A 14,131-nucleotide genomic window follows, 5' to 3' on the forward strand; every position below is an offset into this window, starting at 1 on the left:
GGAAATAAGGAGTGGAAATAAGCGCATCCAAATTTTCCTATATCTTATGATGAGCCAAATATGTTTATTCCATCCATGAATACTTGCATTCTATACAATGCTATTTCCAAAGCCCACGAATTTATGAACTTACCTAGAATGACAAACTAACTTCTTTGTCGTCTGCTATTTTTTTCGGACAACAATTTTGTCCACGAAAATCATCTCTCGTTACGATCCATTAGTTTTTTTAGAAACCTTTTTAATTATGAAAAGGTTAAATAAAGACAATTTATTATTACGCGTTTTAAACCTTTCAATAACTTCGTTTTGAAGTTGTAAAATGAGTAAAAAGTTTCGAAAACTCGCCACAAATTCGGAGAAAATCGGTTGTAAATCTAGTCCAAGGCTTAAGCGTCGAGAAGCCGTTAAGCCTTGTTTTATGGAGAAAATTTTGTCGAAATTTGAAATTCAACAACAAAAAAATGGAGCATACAAATGGGAAAACTTCAAAACGTAACAAAAGTAAGTTAAAATGAACTTAATTATAAAGTAATTTGAACTAATTAGTCCATCATCAACAGATTTTATTAGGAATTTGGCGGCCAGCTTTCACCATGAAACTGGTAATAGTCAAGTTTTACCCCCAATTGGGGTATTTTGGGACATTGAAAACTGTCAAGTACCCAAAGGAAAATCTTCAGTCGCTCTTGTTTGTGAAATACGGAATAAATTCTTTGTCGGTCATCGTGAGGCGGAATTTATGTGCGTGTGTGATGTGAATAAAGAAAATCAAGATGTGATTAGAGAACTGAATCTGGCTCAAGTTACGGTAGTTCATATTAACGCTACAAGTAAAAATGCTGCTGATGACAAATTGAGGCAGTGTATGAGACGTTTTGTTGAAATGCATCGTAGTCCCTCAACTATTGTTTTAATTTCTGGTAAGTTTAAAACTTTAAATTTAATATAATTGAATTTTAGGCCTAAATTATTAATTTTTAAAATTTTAAACTTATTATTATTGAATTTTAGGCCTAAATAATTGATTTTTAAAACTTTAAACTTATTATACTTGAATTTTAGGCCTAAATTATTGATTTTTTGAAACTTTAAACTTATTATACTTGAATTTTAGGCCTAAATTATTGATTTTTAAAACTTTAAACTTATTATACTTGAATTTTAGGCCTAAATTATTGATTTTTAAAACTTTAAACTTAATATACTTGAATTTTAGGCCTAAATTATTAATTTTTAAAACTTTAAACTGAATATACATGGAATATACTTGAATTTTAGGCCTAAATTATTAATTTTTAAAATTTTAAACTTATTATTATTGAATTTTAGGCCTAAATTATTGATTTTTAAAACTTTAAACTTATTATACTTGAATTTTAGGCCTAAATTATTGATTTTTTGAAACTTTAAACTTATTATACTTGAATTTTAGGCCTAAATTATTGATTTTTAAAACTTTAAACTGAATATACTTGAATTTTAGGCCTAAATTATTAATTTTTAAAATTTTAAACTTATTATTATTGAATTTTAGGCCTAAATTTTTGATTTTTAAAACTTAAAACTTATTATTATTGAATTTTAGGCCTAAATTATTGATTTTTTGAAACTTTAAACTTATTATACTTGAATTTTAGGCCTAAATTATTGATTTAAATTTTAGGCCTAAATTATTGATTTAAATTTTAGGCCAAAATTATTGATTTAAATTTTAGGCCAAAATTATTGATTTAAATTTTAGGCCAAAATTATTGATTTAAATTTTAGGCCAAAATTATTGATTTAAATTTTAGGCCAAAATTATTGATATAACTTTATACCTAAATCAGTGATTTCATTTTAGGTGATATCAATTTTGCCACTGATTTATCTGATTTCCGTCACCGTTTAAAAATTCATGTTATTTTAATTCATAATCGTCACACACCTGATTCCTTATTGGCTTGTGCTCACGAAACTGTTTTGTTTTCTGACTTGACAGTTAATTTGCCAAACAGAAATACATCTAAGGTATTTAATTACTATTTATTAATTTATTTTATTGTAATATTTAATTATTAATCATTAATTAAAAGTTTAGTAATTAAAATAATTAATTTTATCTTTTATTTGTTTATTTATTTATTCACAGAACACAAATGAATGTTGTGAACTATTGGTAACAAATTTACCAACAAATAAAGACTCTAAACAAGTTCAGCAACGTTTGAAGCAACTATCGGATAATTGCGGTGGAAAAGTTATATTTATTCTTGCCAGTACAGCAATTTTGAAATTTCCATCCTCAGATGCAGCTCAAAGGTTTTAAATAATTTATATTTTTTGCTAATTTTAATTTGCCTTAATTAATTTATGCTGTTTAATTAATGTTTATTATAATTTATTTTTCTTCATTTGTTTGGGTGATTATTGCTTATTAAATTGCTTGGTTTTAATTGCTTTACTAATATTTTGGTTGCAATTGCTTCTTCAAAATATAATATTACAGTTTAGTAATAAATTATGATGTTTTATTTGCCTTGAACCCATTTTCTTCTATTATTTATACATTTTGCTAAGCCTAGGCCTAATTTTAATTAAAAATAATTGCCTTAATGATAATTATAATTATTATTCACTAAAAACACCAAAGAAATAAGCCTAAACAGTAATTCACTCATTCAAAGATAAAAAACCCCGCCTATTAGGCATAGGGATGGGGGTGGAGGGTAAAGGTCACGTGACTCTAGAGATAATTTGGCGGGAAAGTTTTAATACTGTTTAAGGCAGATGTTCAATCCACTTTATTCCCTTTCGACCAAAGTTAGGCTTAGCTCGACCAAAGTTAGGCTTAGCTCGACCAAAGTTAGGCTTAGCTCGACCAAAGTTAGGCTTAGCTCGACCAAAGTTAGGCTTAGCTCGACCAAAGTTAGGCTTAGCTCGACCAAAGTTAGGCTTAGCTCGACCAAAGTTAGGCTTAGCTCGACCAAAGTTAGGCTTAGCTCAACCAAAGTTAGGCTTAGCTCGACCAAAGTTAGGCTTAGCTCGACCAAAGTTAGGCTTAGCTCAACCAAAGTTAGGCTTAGCTCTGGATTCAAGAAATTGGTCTGTCGTCTGCTACAGTACATATTTTTGGCTTTCGTAGCAGACGACAGATGAATTTCTTCCCCATTACTCACCCCCATGAATCCCGAACTAAGCCTAACTTCCGGCGAAAATAACTCGTTAGGCTTAGCATAAACCAAGGCTTCAACTAGCAAAAACAATTGTAGCAGTCGTCAATAAGGGAAATAAAAATAAACGTTTTTGACCTTTGAACTCTTTGTTAGTTTAACTTTCTGTGGTGTAGGCCTAATAATAATAGATAAGTTAAAAAATCCCTACTTGTTCTAAAAGAAGAAATAGGCCAGTTTTTTAGTAACCACACTAAAAAATTAAACGTGAAGTATACACGTGACCTTTGACCTCAATCAAAACAAACCCAGTCAGATTATTGCCGCCATTTCTTTGTGATTGTTTTGCATGTTACAATCTTTTCATATTATAGTTCTTACTAATTTAAGTTAAAATCAAGTTTAATTATGGTTAACACAACATTAATCCCTTAGGTATTTAAATTTTATTTTAATTAGTACTTAAGTAATGAGATTTGAAGTTAATTTTAATTTATATTGTAGTGCTTACTAATTAAAATTAAGTTTAATTATTGAAGGTTAATACATCATTAATCCCTTAGGTATTTAAAGTTAATTTTTATTTATACTTAAGTAATGAGTTTTGAAGTTAATTTTAATTGATATTGTAGAGCTTACTAATTAAAATTAAAATAAGTTTAATTAAAGTTAATCCGTCATTAATCCCAAAGTTATTTAAAATAAATTTTTATTCATACTTAAGTAATGAAATTTAAGGTTAATTTTAAATAATATTATAGCGCTTACTAATTTAAATTAAAATTAAGTTTAATTATGATTAATCTATCATTAACCCCATAGGTATTTTAATTTAGTTTTAATTCATACTTAATTAATGAAATTTAAAGTTAATTTTAATTGACATTAATTTAAGTAATCAAATTTAATTTTAATGTTAATTTTAATTGATATTTATGTTAATTAACCTCAAAATTAACTTTGTCATTAATATAGAGCGTCCAAACGTATGGATAAAGAAGACGTTTATGGTCATAAAATATCAGTGTCTTTCACAAATCGTAATTCAGAAAACTGTGGTTCATCCACGACAAATGGCAGCTCTTTTCATCAAAGTTCTACCTCTTCAGCTAATGGTAAGTCAACTTTTATCTTAAGCATGATTTACTTAATTACAGTTAATTAGGCCTTTGTCATTAAACCCTAATTTGTAATGCAACACGTGTTTTAGCATTAATTTAATTTTTTATCAATAATCCCTACTTAATTATATAATTAATTAGGCCTTTGTCATTAAACCCTAATTAGTAACGCGACGCGTATTTTAACATTAATTTTTATCAATAATCCCTAACTCAATAAAACATCTTAATATTTAACAAATTTAAAGAGAGTATGAAGTATATCCTTATAACGAATACATTTTACATTATACAATCCCTTTAATTAATTTAAAAGACACGCTAAGATTGGAATTACATTAATTATCAATATTGCTAATTTCTGCCAAGCTGTCTAGATATTAACGTATTTATTGGTTATGATTTTTGCGACTAATTGTTTGGTTGTATTTTATTAACCCGTAATTAACATATTAATTACCCTTGATGGTTTGACACCATTTGGTGTATTTGAATTTTAAATATTTCCCCGACTACCAGCTGAGTGGGTCATTGTTTGAATGTTGTTGACACTTTTGACATTTGTTTATATAAATTTCGAGGTGGTATTTAATCAAAAGAACAATATTTTTAAATGATTACCAAGTTAAAAAAATTTACAAACTCAAGTTGTTGTTTGTTTTAGTGACATTCAATAACTTTTTCGTTACATTTTTATTTTATTTATGATTTTCTGTGGTAAGCTATTGGGTTCGTATATCTTAAATTATCAGACAGCAGTGATAGATTTAATTTTAGAAGTAGGAATAGAGAACAGAGTAATCTGGGCGCGCGTCAAATCCCGGACGGACCCCCATCCACGGGACGGGGGGGGGGGTATGAAAGAAGAGGCGGGAGGGTCATAGCGACAGAGGTGAAAAGTAATTGCGTATTTTTCGCCGTCCCCGTCAGCAACGTCATCAAAACGTAGTTTAAAACTGAGCCAATAAGATAATTTAAATTTTTCGTTACGTGTTGGAGGGAGGGGCTCTATACTGGGTGGTCTATGAGTCGGAATAACTGAAGTAAATACTAACCGTTAATGCCCATTCCTACTTCTAAAATTAAATCTATCCCTGGTGTTAGGGAAAGTAATTATCAGGAAAATAAATTACTGACTAGAAATTTAGGGAAATCGGGAAAAGCAATATCCAACAAAAATCTGCAACATTTTGAAAAACTAGTTTTCCTTATTTTCGTTGCAATACAAATAGATCAAGCAATAGAAAAAATTTTAAACATGATGGCGCAATCCGGTATGAAACAGCAATCGAGTAGTACAGGTACTACGGCGATTGCCAGCAAGGGTTTCCACGATGAACCTTCTTATACCGTTCCATTTGAGGATAACTCAATTGTGGCCGCTTGCCCATCCCCCATTGGCGCCAACAGGGCCAAAATGTTCAACATACCCACGTTAAACCCACCCGAGATTTATGGCACCTCCGATAGCGTACAATCAACTAAATCCCTTTGGAATTCTAGCGATAGTTTATTTCTACATGATCAGGATTCATTGGCCGTCCAACATTACAATAGGTACATACAAGTAGAAATTGTTTTAGAGGGATAGTAGCAGGTTATGTTAGTGATTGATTAGGGCACCGGAGTCCATGTTTTCCCCCACTAAAATCTTACTAGGATGCTAGTGTCCAAGTACGACGTGTTCTGCGCGATCATAAGTTTATACGATATGTTTAAGATAAGTATACAAGATCGTAATGCTACTGAGAGACTTACAGTACTCGAGATAACTAGTTCGAGAAGGAGAACGACGGAATTAAGCGAGTCAATTGAAGTCCTACCTGCTACACTCGGTGCATGGTGGTGGTTAATTAATTTTGCCGTGAGGACCAAGTTCCATCTAGGTCCTATTTAGTCTGAACTTTCTAAGCCCAAATTTGACAGCAGCGCCTCACCAGGCCTCCCTCGCTTTACCCTGAATCTATGACCTACTTCAATCACTTTAAAATTGCTAGCTCCAGTTTCTAAGTTACCACAGATTAACAAACTTATATGGAACATATCTTATGAACCCGTTGTACGTCAATCGTACCACTCATTTTTGAACACGTTATATCAGTAATAAATGTTCACTAACTTATGCCACTATCTCTTTAAACTTTGAAATCATTGCTTCAAAATGGGTGGTAATTTTTATTCGAAATTTCCAGTTTGGGTTATAGTAATTTCCAACCAATTCAAAATCAAAGAAATTCCGATTATAGTCATTTCCCCAAACCCTTATCACCGAAGCAATACTCGTCATCAACCAAAACGTCCACTGATATTGGACAATTGCAACAAAGTTATCAAAGACACACTTTTAATTCATCTCAACAACAAACGCAATCTTATTATTACAATCAAGACAATACCAACATTAAATTATCTCAGCAACAACAAAAAAGTATCGGTCGTGTTTCCCCTTTTATGATGGCCAATCAATCGTGTCACGGTTGCTCAAGTAACGGTGTCTCCAGTCATTACCGAAGTACCAGCCCCTATTCTCGAAGTAATACCAGTATGTACCCTGACCAAGGCTTAGCTCCTGTTGAAATAAACGGAGCCGGAAGTGTAGGTACCGGAAGATCCTCGAGGTACAGCCCAAATATGTCCTTGAGAGATCGTACGGGCAACTTATCACCCGGTTCCGATTCCCACTTGTCCTCTCGACCACACCACGATACGCATTACCCATACCGTAGCAGATCCGCGTCACCCTTGTCAAATATCCGTGGTAGTGGACAAACAACGGATAGTGGGTACCAGCAGCAAGGCGTTGAGTTGTTGGTAACGAATTTGGATCAGAGCTTGGATATTAATGAAATGAAGAAGATACTTGCGTCCGAGTTCGGGGAACACGTCATGGTGTTGCATATTACGATGTTGCTGCAACCTGATGGGACGCACAAGGCAGTTGTTAAACTGGCCAATATGGCTGATGCCCAGTTGGCAATTTCACATTTGCAACGTAAGAGGATTGGGTTCAAAAGAATCCTGATTTCTTATACAAGTGGGGGAAAGGCACCACCTTTGTACGTCCTAAAGGCGGAAGTCGCCGCGTTACTCACAGACGTACCCACTAAAAGAATGCCCCTGTTTAAGTTCCGGGAGTTATTCTTCAATCGGTACCATCGTTCCATTGGCATATCCGAACTCTACAAACTCAACGATACAATTCAAATCCTCGAAGATGGGTCCGGTAGAATGGTCTCCTTAATCCCTAACTACCGTTCAACACCATCCCCAGTTGAAATGGATCAAATTCAAAGTCACCCACTGGCTGAGAAACCATTTTGCGAACGTCATATGACCCTAGCTGTTTACCGGCAACTGAATGATGACGCGCAGACGTCCAGTTTGTTGCCCGATGTCTGCATCTCTTTGAAAGTCTTGGCTCCACGAGTTCATACGTTGTTGGATATCCATCAAGGGTACTTACCCCTGAATAGCTTCGGAGCTTGTTACAAATCAGAATTTGGAGATTTACCGGTACCGAAGCTGAAAGCGGGTACCAAGAATGAGGTTGAATGTTGTCCTTGCGTACCGTTGGAACATCTTATAAGTTGTATTCCCGGTGTTGAGATTACCAAATCGGTTCTTGGAATTAAACGAGTGCAGTGGTTGGAGAATAGAGTCGATCCAAGTAAGTATTATTAGAAGTACAAGAGAAGTGTACCACTACCACAAAGCGGCTGAGGTGGCTTCAAAATCTGACCACAATCTCAATGTTCATAGGCAATCGTAGTGTAAGTCCAGCTCTCGTGGGTAAACTAATGTTATTCAGTCGAGAGATGTCGGACTTACTTAAAAGTCAAACGCCCCGTTGTTGTATACCATTTAGCAAGCTAATCCCGGCGTACCATCACCATTTTGGTCGCCAATGTCGCGTAGCTGATTATGGGTACACGAAACTAATTGATCTTATGGAAGCCCTACCTCACGTTGTCCAAGTATGTCCCATAAATGTCAACACTCCCTCCATTCCAAATTAAAAGGCTAACAAACGTCCCAAAAACTTGTAGATTTTAGGCGAAGGTCATAATAGAATGTTGACCTTGACGCATTCGACGCAATTGAAGCGTTTCGCGTCAGATATGATACGTATCCTGAAGTCCCGACCTAGTAAGCAAATATGCTTGTCGGAGTTTGCAGATGCCTTTACTCAATGTATGGATAAACCTTTTGATATCGCGCATTATGGTGTTTGCGATATCAATGATATGTTGTCAGAGCTCTTGGATACGATTGTAATTAGCCATACTGATAATGATACGATAATTGCGATTCCCAAACGTGGTAAGGTCCTGCTTACCCTACCATTCCTTCCAATGTGTTTGCGACAATCGTCTTTATTTCAGAACAAGCTCCGGAAGAGTTAGAACGTACTAAACAATTCGCTGTTGATGTTTTTGAACTTTTGCGTCATACCCCGTCATGCAGTTTACCATTTAATAAGTTTATTCCGTCTTATCATCACCATTTTGGAAGACAATGTCGAGTGTCCAGTTACGGATTTACTAAATTGATTGAGTTGTTCGAAGCCATTCCCGATGTCCTGGAAGTAATTGGACACGGTGAAGAGAAGGTCCTCAGGTTGACTATGAAGGAACGACTCAAAGTCTTCACTGAAAGGGCCATCGCTATCCTGAATTGTAAATTGTTTCCCAGTGAAAAGTTACTGGTGAAGAATTTTCTCAATCAGTATGCCAAACATCATGGACATTGCTTGAAATTGAAGGATTATGATTGTGATACCATTGAGGAGTTGTTGGAAAAAATCAGTCATGCTGTTCAGGTAAGGTCTTATTTTTGTGTAAAGGTTGTTGGGGTGTTTTGACGCGGTGGTTGTAGGTTGTTGGGAGTTTTCTGACGCGGTGGTTGTAGGTTGTTGGGAGTTTTCTGACGCGATGGTTGTTGGATTGTCAACAGTTTTTGACGTGACTGTTGTTGGGTTGTCGACGGTTTTTGACGCAACTATTGGTTGGTTTTCGAGGGGGTTTTTGACGCAACTATTGGTGGGTTTTCGAGGGGGTTCTTGACGCGACGGTTGTCGGTTGTTGAGGACTTGCTGAGTAGAGTATTTACAAATATGGTATGGTTGCAGATTGAGGATCGTAAAGGGGGCAAAGTGGTCGTTTTAGTTGATCAGGGGTCAACTGACCTTATGGGGATGAGAATCAGGCGGTTATTGATGACAGAATCAAAGGGCGAATTAACCCTTGAAGAACTAGCTTCCCTTTACGAAAAGAAATTCATGTCGGACTTGGACATGAACGCGGCTATGTCTTATATCAATAAAGAATTACTTGTAAGTCTCTAAACACGTCATATCTACCCGCGCCTTCAACAACTCCTAATTCATTTATAGTACAAGGACCGCAAAGTCAAACTGACTCCCTTATTGCGCATGTGCCGCGACGTCATCCAAATCTTAAGGCTTTCTAGCGGGGGGATGCAACTTCCAAATTTGGAACGTAGCTTCCTGGAACATTACGGATATCCGCTACAAACTGCCAAATTTGGGTTCTCGAGTCTGGCCGCCTTCCTGACTAACTTCCCAGAATACTTCACCGTTAAGGGAAGGCGTGGCAAGAAAACTGTCTTCTTAGCCAATGAAAACTTCGAAGAGGGTGCCTTAGATTCACCTTTCAACCCTGATGACGAGGATGGTGAAAATTGCTATGCTGAATTGGAACGCGAGATCCTAGAAGCTCGGTCCGAGCAAAGTAGCGAAGTTGGTAAGTTAGATCTTTGTTGCTTTGATTTTGTTGTTGTTACTGTGGGTTTTTATTGGTTATTAATTATATTGCGACGTAAGAATTCAATTTAACAGATGATGAGACGTCGAATTTCATGAAGAAATCGCCTTTGACCATTTTGAATCAACCGATACCGAGTTGTATACCGTCCCCAGCTATCAGTCCTGAGTCTGAACCCGTTAAGGAGTCAAATTTGATGGGTTTCGAGACGCCCTTCTCAATGAGTAAGTGATCTACTTTTTTACTCTTTACTTGGCATTCTGGTATATCAAGGTCACTTAAGCAGGGGGGGGGAGTAAATCATGCATTACCCTTACCCCTAAACTCACTGCAATCATAATTTACCCTTGTGTCACAGTCACAAACAATTACTTCTTTTGTTGTCCCTCTTTATAATTACAAAGAGGCTTGTTTTGTTGACGTCATAGTGACGTTACTGACGTACGTCACCTTCAGGGAAATAACCCCATGGTATTATATTATCTTAATTCAGATTATCTCGATTCTGGCGACTCGGACTTGTCCTCAATCCAGCCAACTTTATTCTCTTCCAACAATTTCTTTTACCCCAATTCCTCCTCCAACACCACAAGCACCACTTCCAATGATCTCACGTCAATGGACGGCGCTGATTTCAACCAATTCATGTTGAAATCATCCCAACCCACTGATTACGAACGTCTGAAACAAGCCTTTGATCCCATGCCTCCAACTTCGTGGCTTTCTGTCTCCAATTCGACCCTTAACGTGAACGCCGAAGTCTTCAGTTCCCGGTCAAGTAGTTTAGAACATCTGGAACGATTCGGGAATGATGCTGACGTCATCTTATCAGGTACCGTTTCTAATCAGGATGATGATTTAGCCTTAGGCCTATCCGCTATGAGTCTCGCGTGTGGTAATGATCATGAGGGTTTTCAAGTTTCTCCGTCAAAGGCGGTCGGTAATGCTAGACCCAGTAGGAAAATTGCGGCTCAGTTCGCTAAGTCTATGAGTAAATTGACTTAGATTTCTTTCTCTTTTCGTTTTCTATCTTTCGTTCCTTTAAAAAGACTTAATTACTTATGTGAAAATTAGCTTTGAATTAATTTTAATCGTGATGTGCAAACAGTATTAATATTATTACTTCGATCGTTTTAGTGATGTATGAATTTTTTTTAATTAGTAACGAATTTTTTGTTACGGGTAATTTAAGTATATTAGTAGTGTTTAATTATGAGGTACAGGGTTTGGTTTGGTTTAGTCGCGTTTAAATTTAATTAAAGTTAATCTAAGTTGGTTAAAAAGAGGTTTATTTGGGATATGGGATTCGACCAATCAGGTTATCGGGGATTTTCTTCAAGGTCGTTAAAAGACCAATCAGGTTACCGGGGATTTTCTTCAAGGTCGTTAAAAGACCAATCAGGTTACAGGGGATTTTCTTCAAGGTCGTTTATAGACCAATCAGGTTATCGGGAATTTTCTTCAAGGTCGTTTTAAAGACCAATCAGGTTACCGGGGATTTTCTTCAAGGTCGTTAAAAGACCAATCAGGTTACAGGGGATTTTCTTCAAGGTCGTTTAAAGACCAATCAGGTTACCGGGGATTTTCTTCAAGGTCGTTTAAAGACCAATCAGGTTACCGGGGATTTTCTTCAAGGTCGTTTAAAGACCAATCAGGTTACCGGGGTTTTTCTTCAAGGTTATTTAAAGACCAATCAGGTTATCGGGAATTTTCTTCAAGGTCGTTTAAAGACCAATCAGGTTATCGGGAATTTTCTTCAAGGTCGTTTAAAGAAAAATCAGGTTCCCGGGGTTTTTCTTCAAGGTCGTTAAAAGACCAATCAGGTTACCGGGGATTTTTTCCAAGGTCGTTTAAAGACCAATCGGGTTACCGGGAATTTTCTTCAAGGTCGTTTAAAGGCCAATCAGGTTATTGGGAATTTTCTTCAAGGTCGTTTAAAGACCAATCGTTTTCAAGTTTATTTAAAAAATGAATTAAATACCCAATGAAATTCTTGAATTATTGGCGGTTTTTGAAGGACCAATCAGAATCTTGATCATTTCTCAAGGTCTTTTAAATACCCAATCAGAATCTTGATAATTTCTCAAGGTCTTTTAAATACCCAATCATGTTCTTGATAACTTCTCAAGGTCATACTGTAATATCCAATTAGAAAAACCTTTCAGAGACTTAGATTTAAACCTAAACACTCTTAATAGACCAATCAAACTTCGATATCTCATACATCTTAAACATATCCGCCAATCAGAAAGTGGGGATATTAAAGTTTATATCCTATATATATAAATATAATTTTAACAAGTTAATTAATCATTTAATTTAACGAATTAAATTAATCAAAGCCAATTTTCACTTTATTTAACATTTTGTTTGGATTTAACTCCCAATTAAGTTCCGGTTTAATTTTAACGATGTTCTTTAGTAATTTATCATCAATTAGTGTTGTTTTTTGTTTTTTCTTCTTATCAATTAAATAAACAAAAAAATGTTTACGACTAAAAAATAGATACAAAAACAAACAAACAAACAAACAAAACTAAATATTTTAAAAAATGATTGAAATATGAGTTTAATTATTTCGCCCTGTTCTAAATTCATATTTTAACTTAGGAATGTTTAATTAACTGAAACTTTAATTAAAAAACAGCAATTTATTTCAATAATTTTTTTGCTACATTTAACCTAGCAAAAAAGATTGTTTTTCAAATTTACTTAATTGTTTTTCGCCTTTTTCTGATCTCCTGGCTTTGAAAAACAATTATTGTTTTTCTGGCTTTTTTTTTGGTACAAAAATATTAAGGTTTTCTAAACATAACCTATCTTTACGTAATTACCACCTTTTTTAATTATTGTCCTTAATTATAAAGAGTACAAAATATTGTATTCTTTATCGTACAAGGATTCCATTTTTTTTTTGTTTAAAAAAAAGATCGATGTTTAATTTAAAAGTTTGTATAAAAATAAATATTTTTTGTGATATTCCTTAGATTTTGAGATTTATATTTGAAAAAAAAAATTGTAAAACTATGATGAGTAAATACCTAAAAAATGATTAGGTTGTCAGTAATAATTTGAAATAAAAGTGATTAGTGGAGTTGGAACCCAAAATTCAGGTGTGTTTTTCTTATTTTCAAGTCTTTACAGTGTAGTTTTGATGTTTTTAAGGCACTTTTATGTGTTTTTTTATGTTTTAAGGCACTTCAAAGGTGTTTTTCAGGTTCTTAAGGCGTCTCTAAGGTGTTTTTCAGGTTCTTAAGGCGGCTCTAAGGTGTTTTAAGGCACTTTTAGGCTGTTTTTGAGGTGTTAAGGCACTTTTATGGGTTTTTTGAGGTTTTAAGGCACTTTTATGGGTTTTTGAGGTTTTTAAGGCACTTTTGTGGGTTTTTGGGGTTTTAAGGTACTTTTATGGGTTTTTGAGGTTTTAAGGCACTTTTATGGGTTTTTTTGAGGTTTTAAGGCACTTTTATGGGTTTTTGAGGTTTTAAGGCACTTTTATGGGTTTTTGAGGTTTTAAGGCACTTTTATGGGTTTTTGAGGTTTTAAGGCACTTTTATGGGTTTTTGAGGTTTTAAGGCACTTTTGTGGGTTTTTGAGGTTTTAAGGCACTTTTATGTGTTTTTGAGGTTTTAAGGCACTTTAAAGGTGTATTTCAGGTTCTTAAGGCACCTCTGGGGTGTTTTAAGGCATCTATAAGGCATTTTTGTTGTTTTAAAGGCACTTTTGTTTTTGAGGTTTTTAAGGCACTTTAAAGGTGTTTTTTGTGGTTTTAAGGGCGATTTTAACGTTTTTAAGGTGTCCCATTGTTAATTTTGACGTTTTCAAGGGTGTGTTTGACCTTTTTAACGCGTCCCAAAGGTGATTTTTGACCTTAAGACATAGAATGATAGTTTGGACCTTTTTGAGATGCCTGAGAAGTAATTTTGATGTTTTTAAGGCACAAGGGTGATTTTTCGGCCCCTTTTTGAGGCGCTGGGGAGGGGGCGTTGACCAGTCAGTATGCAAACGACCATTTTAAGCTTAAAAACAATACCTCAAAATGACGTACTTCAAGTGCACAATTTCTAAAGTGAAA

The 14,131-nt window shown here is 34.8% G+C and overlaps 1 protein-coding gene across 2 annotated transcripts; it reads left to right on the top strand.

Moving 5' to 3' along the window:
• Positions 1 to 187: 187 nt before the first annotated feature.
• Positions 188 to 13,167, top strand: Marf1 (meiosis regulator and mRNA stability factor 1-like protein). Of its 2 annotated transcripts, none has more exons than XM_089855711.1 (14): positions 188 to 504; positions 564 to 923; positions 1,847 to 2,013; positions 2,135 to 2,304; positions 4,131 to 4,270; positions 5,509 to 5,833; positions 6,469 to 7,943; positions 8,036 to 8,250; positions 8,323 to 8,596; positions 8,659 to 9,095; positions 9,405 to 9,608; positions 9,669 to 10,038; positions 10,119 to 10,283; positions 10,553 to 13,167. In XM_089855711.1, the coding sequence occupies exons 1-14, from the start codon at positions 465 to 467 to the stop codon at positions 11,062 to 11,064; spliced, it is 4,854 nt and encodes a 1,617-aa protein (XP_089711837.1). In that variant the 5' UTR covers positions 188 to 464; the 3' UTR covers positions 11,065 to 13,167. The 2 variants fall into 2 exon arrangements, with proteins under 2 accessions (XP_089711837.1, XP_089711838.1); XM_089855712.1 differs by having other exon boundaries at positions 10,134 to 10,283.
• Positions 13,168 to 14,131: the final 964 nt, after the last annotated feature.

The sequence above is a fragment of the Phalangium opilio genome, unplaced genomic scaffold (assembly GCF_054372755.1).
Source record: "Phalangium opilio isolate 3A_F unplaced genomic scaffold, DU_Popi_V2 ptg000209l_1, whole genome shotgun sequence".
Lineage (NCBI taxonomy): Eukaryota > Metazoa > Arthropoda > Arachnida > Opiliones > Phalangiidae > Phalangium > Phalangium opilio.